Below are 22,547 nucleotides of genomic sequence, written 5' to 3' on the forward strand. Positions count from 1 at the left end.
TTTATTTCCATTAAAATTATAACTCTAATTACATTACGTAACATTGTGGGTTATTAAAGTCTTTTCACATGTCCACTTTTTCTTCTGTTTGAAGAACATTCCTTTACAGAGACATCCCACTGGATTTGTTTAAATTTCTTATTTTTTACGTTTTTTATTATACAATATGATTGACCTATTTTTTACTGTATTTCAGAAGTTTATTCTGTAAAGGTGCCTTGAATGGTGTTTGAAATATGTTGCATTATTAAATTAACATTTCAGATTCTCTCAGGTGCAGCTTTGGTTCTTCATTAAGCAATATTTTGATTTTTCTTTTAAGCACATGTCTTAAATTATAAGAAAAAGCAGCTTTATTTAGCAGATTTGCATAAAAACCTTAATCTTAATTCAGACTTTTCACATAAAACTCACATCACAGTTCATCAGATGTTTCGTCTTTTACGTCAGAACGCATAGAAACATGAGTGTATAGTTATTATATGTGATAAATGATGTGTAGCATGAGGAGTGAATGAAACCTGCTGCCTCTCAGGTCTGTAATGTCAGCAGCTTCTCTGGTCCCCGGCTCACATCACAGGCACAGCAAGAGATCCAACTTGGTTGCCAATGGCAACCTGTGCGTGCTACGTCCCACAAGTTGCGTGGACTGCTGCCTTCAGGGCCCGTCGGAAATAATCAACTCATGAAAAAGGCTCCCATAAAAACAGCAATAACGCGATACTTTTAATAGGCTGCACGCTATTATATAATGTTACAGAATTTAAAGGTCAGAAATGTTGCTTGATACATTTGAATGATAAGTTAATTACAACAACATGAGGCAATGCTTTCTAGCATATCACCAGACGATAGGTCTAACAGTATAATTCTGTCTTGAAAATTAAATAGAAAAGAGTCACCTTTAACCTTTGATGTTAAATAAAAGCTACTTAAACACATGCCTTTATTGTTAACAAAGTGTACAAAGAAATTAGCTAGTTCTTCAAAGATAAACATAGTGAATAACAAAAGACACAACATATAACGTTAAATGCTGAACTACACCTTGTCCCTCATTTGAAACAAGGTTACTATTATTTTCTCTTGTAATGTTTGTTCATAATATTATTGTTTTTATATATTTTATGTTTGCGTTGTTATAGGTGAGGTCTTAAACAAAGCCAAATTGTTCTATTTTTACTTTACAAATACAACATCAGAAAACAAGAATAAATGTGCAAATAAATAATAGACAAAATAATGTTATATACTGTGTTAAGTAGTAAGTGGATTCATATTATTTCATGTCCTATAATGTATTACATTTATCTTGCTTGTGTGTTTGTTTACGTTTGTACCATATAATTTTAATTTGTATGAAAAATACAGTGACATCAAAGGCAATTCCGATTTTTATTCTAAATCTAAATCTATATCTACAGTATATCATAGTCCCTACTGCACCTTTAACAATAATAATAATGATAATAATAATAATAATAATAATAATCTATAATAAAGAAGGGCTAATCACATCATTCCGTCCGTGTATTTAGTTGGTTATGAGTAGAATAGCCTTTGTAGAACCACATTTCATTTTATATCATTTCAAGATTTGTCAGTAATCGGCCGCTACATTTAAATTGTTTTCGACAGCGGAGTGTCGGAGCCTCCAGTGCGTCCGTGAACGCAGCACGCGTCGCGGCAGCAGGCAGCGGCAGCGGCGCGGTGTGAGAGCGGCACAGACTCCGCCACAGAGCCGCAGCACAGCCCCTGACACCAGCAGTGCTTCAAAGACACGCCGCGACAGTCCCACTCTCCTCCCGCCCGTGACTCTTCGCCGTCCGCGGAGCCGCGACGCTGCTGGAACATGTAGGATTCGACTGTTCCACTCTTTTCAACTCATATTTTATTTTTTTTTCTATTATTTTTTCTACTTTCACCGGATAGCCTGCAAACTGTGAAACCTCGTCAGACGGACGGACGGAGTCCCCCATTCATCTGGTCGCCTGTAGCCTTGAACCGAGCGGTGAACTTTATTGAGAAGTACAGAAGAAGTGAGCCGCTGCTAAATACCTGCCGCCTGTGAAACACTCGGCCTGACAACAGAAGCGTCATGAGGTAAGAAAAGCTGTCAAATGTGTAAAATATCAACTAATGCTGGAGAAGTGTGTCGGTTATGTGTGGAGTGGGGAGTTCAGGGACCACAGCAGCGGTTGGGAAAAGCGGCAGCTGACATGTCTTTAGGTAATGCTGCTCTTAAATGTGATGGACAGCATCTCTGTTTTCTTTGAAAAAGTGTTTCCATGTCAGCTGTTAGTGTATAAACTGTGTGTTATATCAGCCTATTGTTGTCAGCTTTACTCTTCACAGCCAGGTTCGGAAACGTGGTGCATTTGTGGACGTGCTTGGTTTTGCGGAATGGAGCTTCGCTCGTTCTTCAACCGACACACACACACACACACACACACACACATACTGCACTTAAAGACTATCTGGCGATTTGGTTTCATTGGTGTGATGCCGTCTCACACACACATTAACACACGTTCGTGCAGCTGTCCTTGTTTGGACACCACACTGAGTTGTGTCCATTTGCTCAGCCTAACCAAAACCGTATTTCTAATTTCAATCCCAGCCATTTAATATATAATCTCAACCTTAATCTAAACATAATTCACACATTACCCTGGTTCTGCCTCAATAGGACCAGGTTTTGGTCCCCATGACAGATATGAGTATAGATACACACACACACACCATGTGTTAAAGCACTAGTGCATGCTGGGAAATGGCAATAACAACCAAATAAAACACAAAAATATATACATGCACTTAAATTACTCATACATCAGAGGTTTGTTGAGGTCTGGACCACACCTGACGACAGTGAGGGTGGCCCAGTGGTAAAGGAAGACACCCTTCAACCGGGTAGGTTGGGGTTTGATTCCCAGTTTCAGATTTTGCTGGTCTTCTAGGCAAGACACTTAACTCTAAGTTGTTCCTAATGGCTGTGTGAATGGTTATGGTTTTTTGGTACATGTCTGAGTAGTGGTGGACTTCTTCATGTCATCTTCATTGTCTCTTTGGACCAAAACAAGAGTGTGCGACCAAGTGGATGAGAAAGTGTTGTGCTGCATACGGTCCATGCGGAATCAAATCAACACACAACTGGTCAGAAGACGAAACGTCATGTGGAATCTATAGCAGACCTCGATACACACTTTTTGGTGTGCCGTGCACTGAGAACCTGCATGAGACACAATGAAAACAAGGATGACGGCAGAGAAAAGCATATTTTTAACACCTATCTCTCTCTGAAGTTTCTCTGTTTGCTTTACAAACTTCTAATGGTGAAATGAAGCTGACATATTTTATTAAGTGGCTAAAATCAATTTTTTCCTGGTCTTAATGGCAGCCATGCGTCTACCAAGAGCATGCCTGCCTGTCCTCGCTGGTGTCTCGGTACAGGGGACATGCATAGCACAGTCAGCACTGACTATGTGTCAGTACTTTATACAACCACATTTCCACACAGGAAGTCAGAGATGCAGTTTTATTTCTATTTATAGTTTTCCCCCTATTATCTACTCTGCTGTTTTCTCTTTCAAGACACCAAATCCCCTGTAAAATGATTGTTGCACGTGAGCTTTAACCGTCTCTGACAGCCTCAAACACGCTGTCATGTTACCACCCAAGGTCCACAACTGGCCTGGTTCAGTTTTGACAGCAGGCTTGAAGCTGTTCTTGTCGAGTTCCCTGCCCCTCAGGAATGCGACCCGTGAAAAAAATGCCCCGAGGTTGCTGATAAAGCAAAAAAAAAAAGCAGGAATCTGTTGGACGTGGGCTAACGGAGCGTAGCACGTTGGGTTACAAAGTTTCCCTCTGGATCTTGAAAGTTAAGATGTCAGAAGAGCTTGTGTAGATGTTTTTTTTTTTTTTTTTTCATAACCTAACATTGTATTTATGTGTTAAGAAGTGAGACGTGCAGTGTGGACAGGCTTCCCCCCCCTTTAACAAAAAAAAGCCCCTAATTGAATCCAGCTGTTGGAATCTCTCTTTCGGCCAAACTGCAGTTAACAATAGCTTTGTTTGTTTCAGAGATTCATATGTTGTGTCCATGCCCCAGGGTGGAAACCACAAACTTTTCATCTCTCCCTTCTTCTTCTTCTTCTTTGCACTGTACATGAATGGTGCCATTAGTTGTATTTAGCCAGATTAGTGTGTTTTGGAGCAGGAAATCCCAAACCTTTCAGCCCCCAAGTAACATTTGGAGACTCCTAGTATCCCCAGATTGATGTCATACTGTTTCCTGTGTTGTTGTAAATTGACCTTTTACATCTGATACTGTCAACCTGTCTGTCATAATCACTCTCAGGGGTCATGTGAGGAAAGGAAATCAGCAGGATGATGACATATTTTTACTCATATTTTACAGCATTTCAGCTGCTGAGTCATGTTTTTGGCCAGTTATTATTTTTTGGAGCAGAATATTTGTTACACAGTTGGAGAATTGTCTTTGAAATGGCTAGCATAAATGTTTTCTAAACAGCTTTATAGTTTTAACGGCTCCCAAAAAGACTATCAGACTGGCATCGGTACATACTCCAGGTTGTGATATCGGTAAAAGTCATATTGTGTCTTCCCCAATTTTACATTTTCAGCTCTTTGTCCCCATTGCAAATGAATGGAGATCAATGCTGGACACACACAAGTTAAACATGACGGGGAAGGCAGCTTTGTGATGACTCGGCATTCACACTAACCCCCACATTTTCCTGTTTTTTTTAAGGGACAAGAGACAACACATTTGTTCCCATCTGTTCCTGTTTGCTCCCCGTCCTAAAGATGCAGCACTAATAAAACTTCCCACATTTCCTCAGCCAGACGTCATCATAAGCGTCCCTGCATGTAGATATGAGGTGAACGCACGTCTCCGTAGTGTTTTAAATACACAGTCATAAGCTGTTTTTCTGCCAAAGTCCCAACTCTTTAGCCAAGAGAGGAAAACACAGTGAAAGTAAGACTCATAGGGCACCGATATAAATCCTTTTTTAAATTTTTTTTATCACCATTAAGATGGTCATATTTTTTTTAACATTATAGTGACAAATCAAAGCCAAAAAGTTGTCTAATGCAGTTATAAATTGGGTTTGACTTATGGAGATCAGTCTTGCAGCCAACCTTGAATGTCTCAAGCCCCGGCTCCCAGTTTGGCAAGCAATATTTTAGATCATATTTCTCCTGAAACTGGAGCGGTGTTGAAGGAGAACATCTCGGCACCACTGAAGGCAGCTGAGCTGAGCGGGGACACAGTAACTTGTTGTTCTCCAGTCTGCTGTAGTTGTTTTCCCCTGCTGCTTTTTAAAGGGAGACATGCAGTGTCCAGAAGGGGACGTGTATTGTGTGTCTAAGCGGTGGAACAGGTGTGCCTCAGCTGTTTGGAGCCGACTCATGCGGGACAGTCGTGTCAGTGTGTCAGTGTGCCGTACTGTGAAAATAAAGTCTCTAGACATGGTGTCGAGACCGACTCTCTTTAAACACCCTGTCACCAGAAGTTTATTGATTAAGGAACAGCTGAGTGGACAAATGTAAACGGAGAGATATTTGTCACGTTTGAACTTTTCACCGTCATTAACCGTCAACAGTAAATTCAAATAGATGATCCGTCTGGCACGAGATGGAGACGGCACACATCGGGTTGCTGCTTCTTCTTCTCTGTGTCAGATTGGTGTAACCATACTGGGTTTCAATCTACCACATGATTCCCCCCCCCCCCGTCCTGGCCTCTGATTGGCTAGACTTGGCTCCAGTCAGCTATCTGGCCTGATGGCGATGTGTTGGTGGTAACTTGGCTTGAACAATGTCATCTGCACCAGTAAAGAACCCTTTAACTCTACTGACAGACATACTTAAAGTACCACTTAAGTGGCTAACAATGTCTTTTAGGCCCAGGTGATATTCAGTAGCACAGTTCAGATGTTCTGAAGTGTGTTTGCATCGAACGAACGGTAAATGGTCTGTATTTATAATGAGCTTTTCTAGTCTTGAGAAAAACAGCAATTTTACATCATGGCATCATGGAGTTGTTGCTCAAATGTGTCATTTTTTTGAGAAAAAGTGGCAAAAATACTCTTACGTTAGCATATACTCTCATTTAACTTTTTCTTAAGTGACTAAACTCTTGTTTTTCCTCTTGGCAGCCATGATGTCATTAAGAGCAAGTGTCTAAGTCTCAGGTTCTGAGGCTTGGGCAGTGAAGCGTACCTTATTCAACCTCACTTCAAACTAATCTGAATGATCCCGTTTTGACCCGACCATTAAGGTCAAATTGGGCCAGAGCGCATTCCTAAATCATGAGGATAAGAATTATTTATACCTGCGTTCCATTTGGGTTTCTCTGTGTTGTGTCGGGCCACATGTAGCACCAATGTCAGCTTATCTCAGACTGTTTGATAAGCTGCATCGTCAGGGTGACGGACGGGGGCTGTGAAGTGTCATGGCAACAAGCCTTGACAGTCGCTGAAAGGCCTCATGCCTCGCAGCCGCTGCAGGTTCACACCAGTGATGACAGACAGGACGGGCTATGTCCAGTCCGGAACCTTTTTTTTCCTCTTTGTTATCTGTCTGCTACAGCTGTGGGGGGGGGGCGATGGATAGTATGTGCTGACAAACACCCCCCAGTTACAGTGGAGTCCAAGCTGGACTGTGGCCAATCACTGTATATTATCTCATCTAAATGAGGTCTTAATGAGGTCGCCCTGAGGCTAAATTGAAATGAGAATACGTTTGTCATGGACATTGATTTAAAACGACAGTCACTGGCTCAAGTCTTGACTTTTATTGAGTCTAAACAGAGAATGAGATACATAGAAATGGTCTGATAAATAGATCGATAGATCCCGGAGCTGTAATTTACCAACCCCAATAGAGGCGTGACTGTAATATTGAAAAAGTCAATTGACTAATAAGCTGGAAAAATTTGGAAATGTCCCTTTTTCCCCTTCTGCATTTCCTCCTGAAAATGAGTCAATTTCATGGCTAGTGAACACATTTTCTTTAAAAGCCTTTGCCAATTTCCTCTGTATTTCCTTATATCCTCCTCCTGCTATTTTGAATGCATCCAACACTTTACTGTATAATAAATTGAATGCACATCAGTGGGAAAATTGAGTTGCTGTGCTCAACTCATCTCCTTTTTGAAGTTTTTGGGTTGATTTTTAATTGCTACTGGCTTCCCGCCACCATCTGCCCCTTGCCCTCCTTATCTCCTTCCTTCTGTCCTCCCTCCTCAGCCTCTCTCTCTCTCTCTCTCTTCCAAACCATCCTCAGTCTCACTCCAAAAAGAAAGGGGAGGGTGGTGGGGGCGGTTTGCAGGCTTTTGCCAGCTTGGATTTCTGTTCCTCCTGCGTTTTCTAATTCATTCCAAGTCAAGTCAAATGTCGTGACATCTTGTGTCTTATTTCCCAGCCGTCTGCCGTCCAACTGTTTGTAGACCTAAGGTCATGGCCGACAGAAAATGAATCACAGCTCATGTTTGAGGCAGATTCACTTCTGTAAGACATGACCCTGAGCTTTAGTTGTAGCTACTTCACTGTGGTCAAAATGTGGTCTATGGTATTTCTTCTTTATTAGATGAAAGGAAGATGAAAAGGACCAATTAAAAGTGATGTGCTGTGAAGTAGCAGGAAATTGCTATTCCGATGGTATTGTTTTGCCTTATTTGGAAGCAGATGGCAAATATAACACACTTACGATGCATTTTTAACCAGCAAACATATGGCCCACTATGTGGAGCATCATTACTGTATACTGTAATAACAGGTCCTATACCAGAGCTGCATCATATGGAAAAACCTTGGAATTTAAGTCAAAATGTCCCCTTTTAATGAGAAACAAATGTCAAAATCCTGACATTTGACATCAATGAAATAATTGCAGTGTCTATAATTTAATTTGTCATTTTGCAATTGCTGTTGTTTTCTCTTCCCAGAATGCATTGTTGAACAAACCTGACAGGTCCCTGATGATTTAACCTGTAAATATATGAGCAGAGCAGAACGTGAATGAACATCTCCGTCTGTGTTGTTGCTCAAATGTTTTTGAAGCACATTTTTCCCCCCCAAATATTTGACATTATCTATGATTTGATTTCTCCACGCTGAAGGTCATGTTCAGTGTTTCAGTGTCTTTCATCATGTCGAGTGATGAAAAACAGCAGGCGCTAATGATGCCATATCACTCAGCCCTGTTTTTCCATCAAACTTGTATTGGAGACTAGGGATTTATTTTTATCATTGATTAATCTGTGTGTTTTTAATCATTGATTAATCTGTGGATTAAAGGTTGGAGGATATGTCTGATAATTGTTTCCTCCATTTGATAAAATACAAGTGTTTAATGATAAATTCAAAAAAGCTTAACTTTAGTAACCAGCTATTGAACAACACTAATGGTCTGTTTCTCCAATCTACATTTTATGTCTGCACTGCAGTTCAATTGTAAAATGTATTTTCAATAAAAACTAAATAATAAATACATGAAACAGATGTTTAGTTTCATCCACAAAACTAAGATATTCAGTTGATGGTGATAGAAGAGCAAAGAAACCAAAACATTCACATTTAAGAAGCTAAAATTGCAGAAGTTCCTTTTCCATTTATAATAAACCCACTTAAACCAATTATTTAATTAGCAAAATTGCTGGTAATTCATTTATTGATTGATACATTGTTGCAAGACTTGTTTCCTTGGGTTTACCACACCCTCAGTCTCTTTCCTCTGAAATGAAATGCAGTGTAGAGTGGCGTCGCGGCAGAATATGAAGCTTCTGTTAGTAAGAACATGAGATGAGCAGCAGTATTTGAAGGCCGAGCCCGTTTCATTGATCTGAAGAAGGAACAAATCTGATATTGTTCACACTGGGTGAAGATGGTGATTGACAACTACCGATCGATAATGAAACGGCTGTTTTAAAAGCTATTTAAAACAAACTCATCCATACTGAGGGCTATTGGACCTTTTACTGTAGGTCAATAAGTGGTGATGCATGAAAAAGACGTTGTGTTCCAACCAACGTTGCTTCACATTTCCCTCTCTCATGTTTGTGTTACAGAATATCAAGTAGTCAAGGTCTGTTGTTGGATTAGCAGCTGCGTCGCTTTGACACGTCTTTTTCACTTTTCACACACAAGCTTGGACCCACCTGTCAAAACCGCACACTTGATATTTATGTTTTCTGATAGAAGTGGTATAATTCCAGCATGATGGCTGTCATGCAGGGCTGCAGCGAATGATTCATCTGTCGATTGTTTTCGTGATGTTTGGTCCATAAAATGTCAGGACATGTTGAAAATGTTGATCAGTTATTATAATTATGACATGACCAGAACATCTTCACATTTAAGAAGCTGAAAATCTTAAAAACATTATTTAATATGCTCATAATTAAAAACTCAAACTGATTAAAACCCTCAAACCATCAAAATGGCTGACAATTAATTTAGTAATCGATTAATAATCAGTTCATCGAATGGTTGTTTTAATCCAACTGTAATGTAGTTATAATTAAACAGTGGCTAAGGATTATTTTCATCATCGATTAATGTTTTCATTACTTTCTTGAATGATTGATTAGTTGTTTGGGCTACAATTATTTTAAAAAGTCAATCAGTGTTTCCCACACCATAAAAACTGTCTCTCATATACAGAGAATACATAACCCCCAAAATATCCACCTTTAAGAAGCTTTTTGAGAAAAAACCAACTGTTTTATTTTAATAATTGTTACAGCCCTTTTATTTACCAGCTCAATAAAACTTAAAAACAGCTATACTTGACTAGCTGTACTTGTCCGACTGAGAGAAGAAGAGTGTTTGTTCTTATGAAGGTAACGTGAAGTGTTTATGTGGTTGTTAAAGTTTTAAGGTGGAACAATGTGTCCATTTAGAAAGGTCACAGACGACAGCACTGTCAGTATGTCTCTGTGTGATTGACAGGAAGCCTGTGTGTTGAGCTTGTGAGGTGAAATTCCCTCACCTTCCTGTGGCTTTGGTGAGCTCCTGTGACTGACATCACCTTCTGAGGACAGGAGGGTGGAATGCTATGAACCTGTGTGTGTGTGTGTGTATAGTGTCTGCCACTGGAGCAGAGTTCCAGCTCTGAAGCATCAGTCACTGACCACAAATGTGCTGCATGAGTGAGTAACAAGGCTCTCAAAAATCACGTTTGCATGAATATTGCGTGACATGATGACTCTTTCCTTGTTTCACGGTAAATCATTTGTACACATAGTACAGTAAATTCCTTTTTAAATTTGTTTGAACATTGTTTGTGCAAAAAAAGTGTAGTGTTGTTATCGACTGTTATTGCTAACGTTGGTTAGCCCAAATTTATTTTCTGACATCTCAACTAGAACATGGTCAACTTTGAGGTGATGGTCTCAACTCCCAATTCTGAGGTTCTCATATCAATGGAAGGCAGCATAGGGTCAAGCTGCTCTCAAAGGGCAATCTGCTGCCCTACACTGTAATTACTTAAAACGGTCTGGTGTGTTTCTAGGCTTTTGTACTAGAAAAGTTCAGATAACAGATAAAAATAGAAAAATGTGACTGACTAGTGAGTGATCGAGAGTAGGGCTGCAACAAATTTTCATACTTGATTATCTGACGATTATTTTCTCAATTAATCGATTAGTTGTTAGGTCTAGAAAATGTCAGAAAATGTTGATCTGTGTAGTTTTGTCCACCATAATGTATCAGAATAATCTGAAAACTTAATTTAATAATTAAAAAAACTCGAATTGACAAATTGATTATCAAAATAGATGATTATTTCTTAGTCAATCCATTATTTGGTTAATTGTTGCAGCCCTAACTGAGAATGTAAGCTTGCAACAATTAATCAATTAGTATTACGCGACTAAATGAATTACAAACAAAAGGGGACACAGTTTTGTCCCCATTTGAAAAAGCTGTGTGCGAATAATTTGTTTTTAGTCTCAAATTTGTCCTTAAAGTTGGCCTATAACAGAGACACTGCACACACACACACACAGAGAAACAAATACTTCTGTCAGCAGAAGTGGTCGTCCCGGCAACACAACAATGCCGCTGAGTCGATGCTCCGTTTGCAGCCAATTGTGCCCTTGATAGATGTTGAATGAGCAGAGAGTGGTGATGAGAGTCACAGCTCCAGGAAGATGATGAGGGAAGACAAAAACATGGCGGTGGAGGAGGAAGAGGAGGCGTGTGGAAAAAAAAGAGCGAGCTGTGACACATCGCAGTCAGGCCTCATTTTTGAGGAACCAGATTTTGGCTAGCTTCTGTTAAACCCCATAGAAGAAGAAGACTTGGTTTAAGAGTTAGGGAGAGGCCTTCAGTTGTAATGGTTAAGGTTTGGGTTAAGGGTTACTGAATGCATCATATCCATACTGTACATGAATGTGTGTGAGCGTGTGTACTTGGATTCTTTAACTCTTTAGGACCTTTTCTGGCATGAAAACTGACCTTATCAGGACCAGTAGTCCTCATGGAGACCAAAAACCTGGTCCTAATGAGGCAGAAGTTTAGGACTAAGATTTGAATTGTGGGTTAAGGCTAGGTTTAAGGGTTAAGACTTGACAAGCTGCCTTTAAACCCCATAGAAGAAGAAGAAGAAGACTTGGCTTCATGGTTAGAAATAGGTTAAGGTAAGGTTACTAGTTAGGGTTCGGCATTAACTGGTTTTGGTTAAGGTTAGGGATCACTCTTTGTTTAGGCTGTCCAAATGCATGGAAGTCAATGCAGTTATGTACAGATGTCCCTTAAAACCAGGTACCTAATACCAGCTATCATATGTGATGTCTTTTTTCCTTCCAAAAATGTACATGTTCTATTAATGAAGACCTAAAACTAGTGATTGAGACCATTAACCCCTGAGGAAAATGTCTCCTGACTTAGTAGAATGTCATTTTACGATACACTTCTGTTAACTGAGATCTTTCTGCAACCTGTGGAGTTGCCACCTAGTGGTTAATTCTGTCCTACTTCCTGGGCTTCACTCTTCAAACCCAAAGACTATGTCCCTTTTTATGTAGTCTGTGCATATGCAGTTCTAGTGTTCTCACTCGTCTAATATTACTTTCCCTGCCCTTGCGCTTGGTTGATGACAGCAAGAAAGGCTTTTTCACGGTTTAATTCTGAACACTGTGCTACTCTGCCATCGTCTAATTCGCCTTGCCACAGTTTGTTAATGATCCAAAACAGTTTTTAACAGTTCCCATAATAACAGAAGCTGTCATAACGTCAAAGCTCAATTGCTGATCTGTGTACAGCTCTGCTGTTTGTGCTATGATGCTGTTGTACAGTCACGCAGTCGTTAATAAACCTGTCACTGTCAGCCGAGAGCAAGACCTTTCTCACCTTCAGGTGTGCTGAGGTTACACGTGGGATCTCTTGTCTGTGTGCCTATCACTTGGGCTCTGTTGAGCATGAACGAGTGCACATGCACACACACATTATCTGTGGAATCACTGATGTGTGTGTGAATAAATGAGATTAAAAAGACTCATTAGACTCTTAGTCCTGCAGAATAATGAGCTGTGTTCTGTCTCCTTAAAGATAATCATTGCCATGCTCTGTCACACCTATTACAATTATTTAAACTGCGAGATAAAGGTCAAATTGTTTTTTAAAATATCCCACAATCCTCTGAAATCTGCTCGCAATTTAAAGAAAACTTTGTTTCCCACACTGTATGAACACATACTGGCCTTCTAGCTACAGTCCATATTAGGGGAAACATCTTTGCATGTTGATATTGTACAATATTATTTCATAATCTCTATGTTTATAGTGTCATTTGAATGCTAATATGTGCTGAGTAGGGTTTCAAAGGGGTGGAAAGTTCCTGGTAAATTTCCAGAAACTATCCATGGGAACATTATTATATCTAGCTATAGATAGTTAGCTGAACAAATGGAATGGTCTTCAAAATATTTTACAACCTATTTTGTATAAATTATTGTATGGTTACAGAAAACTGTCCAGCAGGAGGCAGAATATTCGAGGTAGCTAGAAATAGTGCTAGCTATCTTACATTTAGCATATCTGCTTTAATTGGTAGCTAGCTAATGTAACAGGTTTTGATTTAATAGTTCGTTAGCCTAATTGCCTAAGTCATTTTTTTGGTAATTGTGATATCTGCCTAACTTAAATCACCTACTGCGGCATCACCCTACCTTATTCCCTACGTTCAAATATGACTTAGGCAACTATGCTATTAGGCTAACGAGTTGCTAGTTAAACTTTAAGACCATAGATAAAATGTTATGCTAAAATATATTATTTACCAACTATATTTAAGTTCCCAACAAAAACTCCCATTTTATTACAAATAATTCCCACGGAAAGTTTCCAGTTTTGAAAATTCCCGGAACCCTAGTGCTGAAGCAATAACTGTCATTAGCATAACTTGTACAGATTTCATTCATATAAGTACATCATTAGATGTGCACACACGGGTGCAGGAAGTAGCATTACTTTAAATCAAACCATTAAACTAATGTTGTTAAAATGATATTTCAGGCTTTTTCTTTTGAGATTTTGCATGAAATGAAGTCCATCTACATGTCATTATGTTTGAATATCAAAATTAGTGCTTGAATATTGGAACAATGGCAGTTTTCAGTTTAATCTGCTTTTGACTTCATTTGGACAGCCTTAACAAAGCATTATCCTTAACTTTAACCGTAACAAGTTAACTACAATTCAATTCTTAGCCCAAAACATAACCAGTTCCTCAGAAATGAGGTTCTGCCTCATAAGGACCAGGTTTTGGTCTCCACAAGGTCCTAAAGTGGTAACAAACACTCACACACACTCAAAGTCCCTCTTTAATTTAGGGTTAGGAGCGATTCTAGGAAATGGTTTTCTAATTAGGTATTATGAAAATGAGGCACGCTCTGGCTCCCCGTTGCGGTGTGAATCTCTCTCCCCTTCCTCGCTTGCTGTCTCGCTGTTTATTTGTTTGCGTGTGTGTGTGTGTGCTGCTGAATAATTCATTTTGTTTGGGACCGCAGTTTGCACTTGGCTCATAGCGACTCTTGAGTTTACTTCTTCCATCCTTCAGTGTTTTTCTGTGCAGCGGAGTCATTGTGCGGTTACATTTGAAAACATCTTTGCTGATCTGAAGTCAAAGCTGCTGTCTTAGGGTTTTGTACCACCGTCTTTCATCCTGTCGTCCTATTACGCCTTTAATTTGAAAGGCCCAGTTAAAGAGATTGTGTTGAGCGTGTGATCCACTGAAACTGTTGAGTCTCCTTATGTCCTCAGCGACTGACCTTTGGTCCAGTGAACCTGTCAGTGATGTTTGCTCTGACTGAGTCGACCCTACATGCTCAGCTTTGTATATGTGTCTATGATGTGATGAGAGGGTCTGCCCTGTTTGCTCTCTGCTCCCCCTTTTATTCACTGTGACTCCACCAACTGTTGAACCGTCTGAATGTAGGGCTACATGTTATTCAATGGAAATGTGTCTGAAGCACAACAAACTAAGCTGTTCACTTGTTTTCCACCATAGTATGTGTTGATAACAGTCTGTTTGTTGTGTTTGACCAATTTCAAACAGTAATCCTAACCTAGAGCCCTGTTTTCGTAGAGCTACTTGCTATTCTTGGCTAATTTAGTCAAAATATTAATAAAAGGTGAAAAAACAAATTCATGTTCCTCCATTCGAGATACTGGAAAAGTGTTGTTTTGATGCCAGAGCGAAAATATTGCACTTAATATCCATTAATCTTCACTTTGTTTTCACAATTCAGGAGTTTGCAATGTGACCCAGTGGGGGGGGGGGGTTCATTTGTATAGCACCTTTCTTACACAAGGCAATTTATAGTGCTTTACAGAGGAAATGAATTACATTGGAAATTAAAACAAAATAAATTATAGAAATGAAAATAATTTAAAGCATTAAACGATTTAAAATCAAGCAGACGTGTTCTGTGTTTGCCCTCCCTGGGTATGGTAGCATAATGAATAGCATCCGACTCTAAATCGGCTAAATTGGTCAGGGTGCACGAAAAACCTTGCAATTAAAGTGGAGATATCAAGCTACTTGTTTTTTTTGTTGTTGTTGAATGAAAACTTTATATTTTATATAAACATTTTCATCGTGGTTTGTTTGCTACAGGGACAGCACTTCCAGCAGGGGTTACATAGTGTAGCTTTAATGTCCTGCCGTGATGTTGGATGACCCTGGATTAAACAAAGTTAAGAGAACATTTAATTATGTGCAAAGACAACAACTTGGTTTCATATGAATGTCCTGGACATCTTGAGTTCAAAGTCCATTGTGTCCTCACACGGGGACATGTACAGTACATGGAGAACAGCCTGCAGGGAGAGATTATGTTCTGATGCTGTGGACTGGAGGAAAAATAATCTGCAATTAAGATTGATCTTTACGGATTGTGTGTTATCACGATACATGGGTATTTGTGATATTCAATTTGTATTCCAATTGTAATTTAAGGTCATTGTTTACTGTTAGATTTAAGACTGAGCATTACCACATGAGATATAATCTAAATGTGAAGGACTATAATCTAATTTGGGGATGGGAACATTATGTGTTGCATCTTTTAAAACTGATGTTGAACAAAAACAGTCACAAATGGAATAATTTAATTGTAGCCTTTGCAATTTGAAAATTGCCATTTCAATTTTCAACAATTGTTCGGCCCTAATTTGTTGAGACATTAAACCCATGAGTCTTATTTCCAAAATCAACACAATGAACGTCAGTCAGTCTGACATTTATTTAAATTAAATTGTACAGTGATACGTAATGTTTTTATACATAATTTCATTTTTTTTAATGGTTATGGCAAAGGACAAAGGTTATCACCAGCACTTATTAGTATAATACATTTTCAGACTCATGACAACAACCAGTTCTTCTTTATTAAGAACAACAACAGTAACAACTGATGACTATTTACATAATCCAATTATAGTGGTTTATTTTGAGTTGATGTAGAGATAGCATTCATTGGGGATGGCTTTAATAGCCTGTGTGTTGTGTTCACTGTGCTGTTGTAAATATTATTACTTATCTTTATACGTTATATGTCTATTTATTGAATGTTTACACCATATTTCTTTATAAAGAAATAAAAAATGGACGTAGATTGGAGTGTGTGTCGGAGTGTAGGACAGTCAGCTACCTGGAGTCATCCTCCTCCTCCTCTTCCTCCTCCTCCTCACGTCCACCTCTCCACCTCATCTCTAAAACAAGACTCTAATTAAAATTTCAGTGGTGTGTGTGTCCTTGTGTGTGTGTGTGTGGTGCCATGCTTTCTCCTCTGACAGCTGCTGCTCACATGCAGCCTGCTCGACACCTGTTGCCACACAAGAACACACAAACAGTTGTGTATGTACGTTAGTTGTTGGTCTGACCGGGGGCGTCTGCTTTTCTCATCACAGCAGACAGATGCTTTTGTTGTCCTCGCCACTGTTTGACTCCGACTGCATCTCGTCACCTTTTTTTTTAATGCTGCTGTTTTTGAATGTTGTGTGTTCATTTTGTCCTTTTCTACCTGTTTGTGTGGGACAGAGGAGGTCAGACAGTAATCTTCATAGTGGACGTTAGTCAGATTAAAACAGATTACAGCTCTCTCTCTTTCTGCTGCAGAGTCGAGTGCCACAGGAGGCTTCAGAGCTTGATTAGTTTTTTCTTTTTTCCTGTAACCCTTTGCTTACAAGACAGAGATGCTGTTTATTTGGACATTAAGGCAAGTGAACTGTAAAATCATCCAGGTTAGCTTTTTTTTAAGGAAACAGCTATTACCTTTTCCACATTTAATCTAGAATATGATCAGAATCAGATCTTTATGGTTTATAACGGTTGCAGCAGCCAAGAATAGATGTTTGTACAGACTATTAGACTGATTATTTGGGCTGATTCTATTTTTAATAATGGGTATTACTACTTATTTATGTAGGTTAACATTTTTTTCTCCTAAAGTTTATTTAATTATATATTTTTTTATGCTGCACCTTTTTTTTAACATAAAATGAACCTACTATTTTTTATTTTTAGTAAGTTGAATAAATAAATCATATTCTTATAAAGCATGAACAAAACTATAAATAAACTCTGTGCCAGAAGAGGTGCATAACATAAATAAATTGCAACCGTTACCAGCTGCATTGTTTCAAATTGCACATTTTGTGTTTAAAAAAAGATGAATTGCTCAGGCCTATTATACAATGCAGTATGAAACACACTTACACTGTAGATTGTAGTGTAATATGTTTTGCCACAATAACAGGAAGTGGGTGGTAAATATTGTCCAAGATTACCAGTAAATGGGACATCATCCTTGTTTCCAGACATCACTGTCACAGAGTCCAGCTCTTCCCACACATCAGCACATCATTTATGAGTGTTTACATATGTCACTGCCTTCATGATGTAACTGTTTGTGTTCATGGTGTACACCTGGGCTGTTGGCCCACAGTGTAAAATACCAGCAGGAGCCTGGGTTAAGATGACAGTCAAATGGGATTATAGGGGTGAGAACCTGGGCAAGATGTAAATCTGTTTTACCACAGCCGGGAGAGACGCTCTCTGGCCTGCTTTCCGCTGCACAGCAGCCTCACTTAGTCATAGACTGTGTTGTATTTGCACCTGTTTACACTTCCACTGTCAGGGTCAGCAACTGAGCTGCAGCTGACAGGGATTCTCTATTTTTATTTTCTATTTGAGTATGATTTTTCCTTTCCCTTTCTTAATTTGTTTATAATCTAGTGTCTGGTAATTTCCTCAGATTATTTCTGTTTGCCTCCAGCTGCACTGTGCACACTGGGGAAGAAAAAGGCTTTCCTCCACAGAAATCCATATCAGTCTCACAAAGTTGACTTTTGAAAGTGAGTGTAGCGACAGTTTTCCTATAAAAGGTCGCTAAGAGGCTTAGGTGGGCTCCAGGCAGTTACGCGTCATTCAAATGAATCCAAGTCCAGTGATGTTTATTGTTTGACGATTTATTCTTGGTTGTATGATGATTTATTCTTGGTTATTTGACGATTTGACGGTAAACAGAAAATATAAATCAGGAACGCCACTAACCCCCTTTCTCTCTTACCCCGCCGATCCGAGTGCCCAGGTGTATAAATTAAACCACACCCATGTGTCAATCAAAAACGGAAGTGACATGACCAAAAAACAGTATGAGTGACCTTTCAAAATAAACAATAAACAAACAGACCAAATATGCATTTTGGCCCCTACAATTCCGGCCCCTAATTATTATGTTTCAAATAATAATTACAATTTCGACATAATCAACATAGTATATAAATATATTTTCTTGATCTTCTTTCTTCATTATTTGTAATCCAATATACGTTCTCTAAGGAAAGAGTGATTAGTCAAAGTCAAGTGTTCAGGAACAAAGTCAAGGGGTCAAAAGTCAGTTTGGGTCAGTCAATGATCCTCTGCCTCCAATAGTAGGCAGACTTTGTTGATGGGCCTGGTCAGAAATCCGGTCTTTGACTTGATCCGAAGCTGACGTAAAAAGTCCCTTTTTGTCCATAATGGTCTCCACAATCCTTCCAGTCAACCAGGAGTTGCGAGGCGCAGAATCATCCACAATGACGACGATGTCTCCTGGTGTGAAGTTGCGTCTTATGTTGGACCATTTCTGTCGTTCTTGTAGTTGGGGAAGATATTCCTTAATCCACCTTTTCCAAAATAAGTCAGACATATATTGAACTTGCCTCCATCTGCGGCGAGCATATAGGTCTTCCTTCTGAAACTGTCCTGGTGGCAGGGATGGCGTAGTTTTGAGAAGCAGAAGGTGATTTGGTGTGAGTGCTTCAAGGTCGTTGGGATCTGTAGAAGCCTTTGTGATTGGACGACTGTTGAGAATAGCTTCAGCTTCACATAGGACTGTGTGGAGTCCCTCCTCATCTAGACTTTGCACATTTAGTGTTGAGTTGAGAACCTTCCGCACTGATCTGATTAATCTTTCCCACACACCTCCATGGTGTGAGCCAGCAGGGGGATTGAATATCCAGTTTATTCCCCTTTGAAGCAGTATGTTATGGATCTGACCTTGATTCCATCCTTCAATAGCTTCCTTCAACTCGCGCTGTGCTCCCACAAAATTGGTTCCATTGTCTGATCGTAGTTCTTTTACTTGGCCTCGTCTGGCTATGAAGCGCCGAAGGGCATGGATGAAAGAGTCTGTGTCAAGCGATGAGGCCATTTCAAGGTGAATTGCTCTTGTAGCCAAACAGGTGAAAATAACACCATATCGCTTCACGACACTTCTGCCATGCTTCACTCCAAAGGGTCCAAAGTAATCGACTCCAACGTTTGTGAATGGTGGTTCATCTGGAGAGACTCTATCCAGGGGTAGATCAGCCATATGCTGTTGTCCAGGAGTAGCAGTTATACGCCGACAAACAACACATTTAGACAGGCTTTTCCTGATCAATACTGTGGCACCAGGAATCCAATATTTCTGACGCAGTCTGGATAACATATGGTTGCGACCACCATGTCCCACCTCTCCATGAATATGTCGTAGAATGAGGTCAGCAATGTGAAAGTCTTTGGCCAGAATGACAGGATGTTTCATTTCTTCTGGCATTGCTGCTCTGCTTAGGCGACCACCAACTCTTAACACATCTTTGTCCAGAATGGGGTTGAGTTTATGAATGTGGCTTGTCCTTTTAACATTCATTCCTTTTTTCAGATTTGAGATTTCATCTCCAAATCTCTTCTTTTGGCAGAAGCGGATTATCTCAATCTCTGCATTCTCCAATTCACCGATTGTGAGACGGATTTCATGGGTGTCAAGATTTCCTTGCAACGAGAGAACACCACTTGCTGTTTTCCTCTTCCTGATTCGTTGCAGAAGCAGTCCTTTGATTCGGAGCATCCATGCTACTGCCCTTTTCAACTGATTCCAGGATGAGAAGTAATGGATGAAGTTGGTTGTTGGATCTCTCTGGAAACGCCTTTTTAAGTTTAGTGCCCTCTGTTCAGCGCAGTTCTTATTGTCAGGCAAGCAGATTTCCCTGTCCTTCAATGGTAAACCAAAGCAGTAATGTCCATTAACTAGCTTTGCAGATGTTGATACCAAATCCAAGAACTGCTGATCTTCTTTTGAAGGCTCTTGGTCATCTTTGACACACTCAGGAAAGTCAATCTTGAACTGCTGCTCCCACTGCTCATCAAGTGCACCAACTGATATCCTGTTAACCCTGATCTCTGACTGCTCCTGAGCATAATCATCTTTTCCTCCCAGAGGTCCGTTAACTGTCCAGCCGAGCATTGTTTCGACGGCATACGGTCCATCTCCCACACTCCGGATGACTTGAAGTGGTTCCAGAGCCTTTGGTACATCGGAGCCAATCAACAACTCAATCTCACAGTCCAGTTCAGGTAAGTGAATATTCTTCAAATGATGCCACTGATTGATGTCATTTTGATGTGGGATGTTTCCTTTATGCACAGGCATGGTCTTCTGAGTGTACACACATGGGAGATCACAGAAATCAGTGCCATGAAGTCCTGTAACCTCTAGGCCTGAAACAATGCTGGTTTCAACGACCTTCTTTTGACCCATTGTTCTCAGAAGAATATTAGATTTTCTTCCCTGGAGATTTAGCTTAGTCATTAGCCCCAATGTGCAAAATGACGCAGTGCTTCCCGGGTCAAGGAATGCATATGTATGCACTGTTGTGTTCCCCTTCTTGGCCTTTACTTTCACAGGCACTATTGAGAGTTTGCAATTGTCTTCACCGGCCCCAGTAAGACCACTTGTCTGTACCGAGGCTATGGCTCTGATGTCAGCTTCTTCTTTTGTTTGAGCTTGATGTTTGTCCATTTCAAATCTCCTTTGGTGGATATGCAGCATCTGAGGATGCTTCAAATTGCATATGTTGCAGCTGAGTCGCTTCCTGCAGTCCTTGCTCATGTGTCCTATCTGCAAACAACCAAAGCAGGCTCCATTTTCTTTAAGGAAAGTGATTTTCTCATGATGTGCTTTCTTTTCCAATAGGAAACACACCTCCAAAGCATGTCCACCTCCACAGAACAAACACCTTTTTACAGCCGGCCAACTCTCCATTTTCCTCGGTCCATTTCCATTTTTCTCATGTGCAACTGTCACAGTGGTTGCAAATGTACTTCCTTTGATTCTTGGATGAGGTGGTTTTGACATAAAACTTCTTCCATCCTTGCTTGGTGTTGGAGTGTCTCTGATGTCTCCAAATACTGGATCAGTTGCAATCCTCACCTGTTTTTCAAGGTAATTGACCAGATCCTCGAAGGTAGCCCTTTGTTTGTACCTTTCCTGAAAATCACATGCCACAGATCTCCATTTATCCCTCAGTCGATATGGCAGCTTCTTAATTATAATTAGCAGGTTAGCTGACATGTTGAGCTCTTGCATGTTGTTGAGATCTTCCATGGCATTGCAACATCCTCTTAGAAACAGAGTGTATGCTTGTAGTGTTTTTGTGTCATCTGGTTTAATTGACGCCCATGAAAGAGCCTTCTCCATGTAGGCTGTAGCAATTTTATGCTCGTTGCCAAAGTGCTCCTGCAGTAAAGATTTTGCCTTCCTGAATCCTCTGTCTGCTGTCATATGAAGGCAGCTCCTCACCATTTCTCTTGGTTGTGCTTCTGTATATTGTTCCAGATAATAAAGACAATCTGTGGGGGTTTGGGTTCTTGCTTTCAATGTTGTGTTCAAAGGATTTTATGAATGTTTGAAATTGAAGTGGGTCACCATAAAAACGACAAATCTCCTTCTTGGGCATTAAAGAGAGAGACTGTTGTTGGACCATTAATGCAGTGATGTCATTTTGCTTTTCCATGATGCTAAGCATGTTGCTCTGTTCACCATTGTTAGGAGCAGGCAATGTGGCTGGTATTGTAACATGTGCATCCATAGTTAATGTATTTGACTGAACTGTCACTGGCACTGTGGGGAGAGATTGGGTTTGAGTACTGTCTCCGTCAGCAGTGGCAGTCATTTGTGTTTTCTTTTCATGTTGTTTTTTCTCCATATACGAGTTCATACCATCCGACACTCTTGATCTGTGGCTGCACACACCAGATCTACTTGAGGCTCCAAGAATCTTCATTTTTGCCATTGTAGCAGCAAGGTTTCCATCCAGCTCCAGTTGCTCTTTTTTCCTCCTTAGCTGCTCCTCTTGTGCTTCTATGGCATGTTTATCTTTTAGCATTTGTTGTTTTACAATAAGAGCAGCCATTTCAGCCTCAGCCTTGATGCATGCAGATGAGGTGGTGGAAAATCTTGAGCATGAAGAATGTGATTTGTGACTCCTGTTGGTAACATTTGACACACTGTCACTTGGTTTAATTTCATCCTGCATGTCAGATATTGCTTTATTCTGTTGAGAAGGAATGGCAGTTGGAACATCAGAGTGTGGTATATCTTCCTTTAATTCAACAGGTGCAACAGGTGCCTCTTCTTCAGGTGGAATGGGAGAGTTGACTGATTGTGCAGCAAACACATCTGCAGTCACATTTCTTGCTTGCTGAAA

At 40.0% G+C, this 22,547-nt stretch overlaps 1 protein-coding gene across 1 annotated transcript in view; it reads left to right on the top strand.

The window, feature by feature from the left end:
- The first annotated feature begins 1,706 nt into the window (after positions 1–1,706).
- enah (ENAH actin regulator) overlaps positions 1,707–22,547 on the top strand; it is a 149,157-nt gene continuing 128,316 nt past the window's right edge. Inside the window, exon 1 of the mRNA XM_058614268.1 lies at positions 1,707–2,103. Within this exon, the coding sequence (XP_058470251.1) occupies positions 2,099–2,103 (5 nt within the window). The 5' untranslated portion in view covers positions 1,707–2,098. The remainder of the gene's footprint in view (positions 2,104–22,547) is intronic.

This window comes from Solea solea, chromosome 17 (genome assembly GCF_958295425.1).
Source record: "Solea solea chromosome 17, fSolSol10.1, whole genome shotgun sequence".
NCBI classification, from domain to species: Eukaryota; Metazoa; Chordata; class Actinopteri; order Pleuronectiformes; family Soleidae; genus Solea; species Solea solea.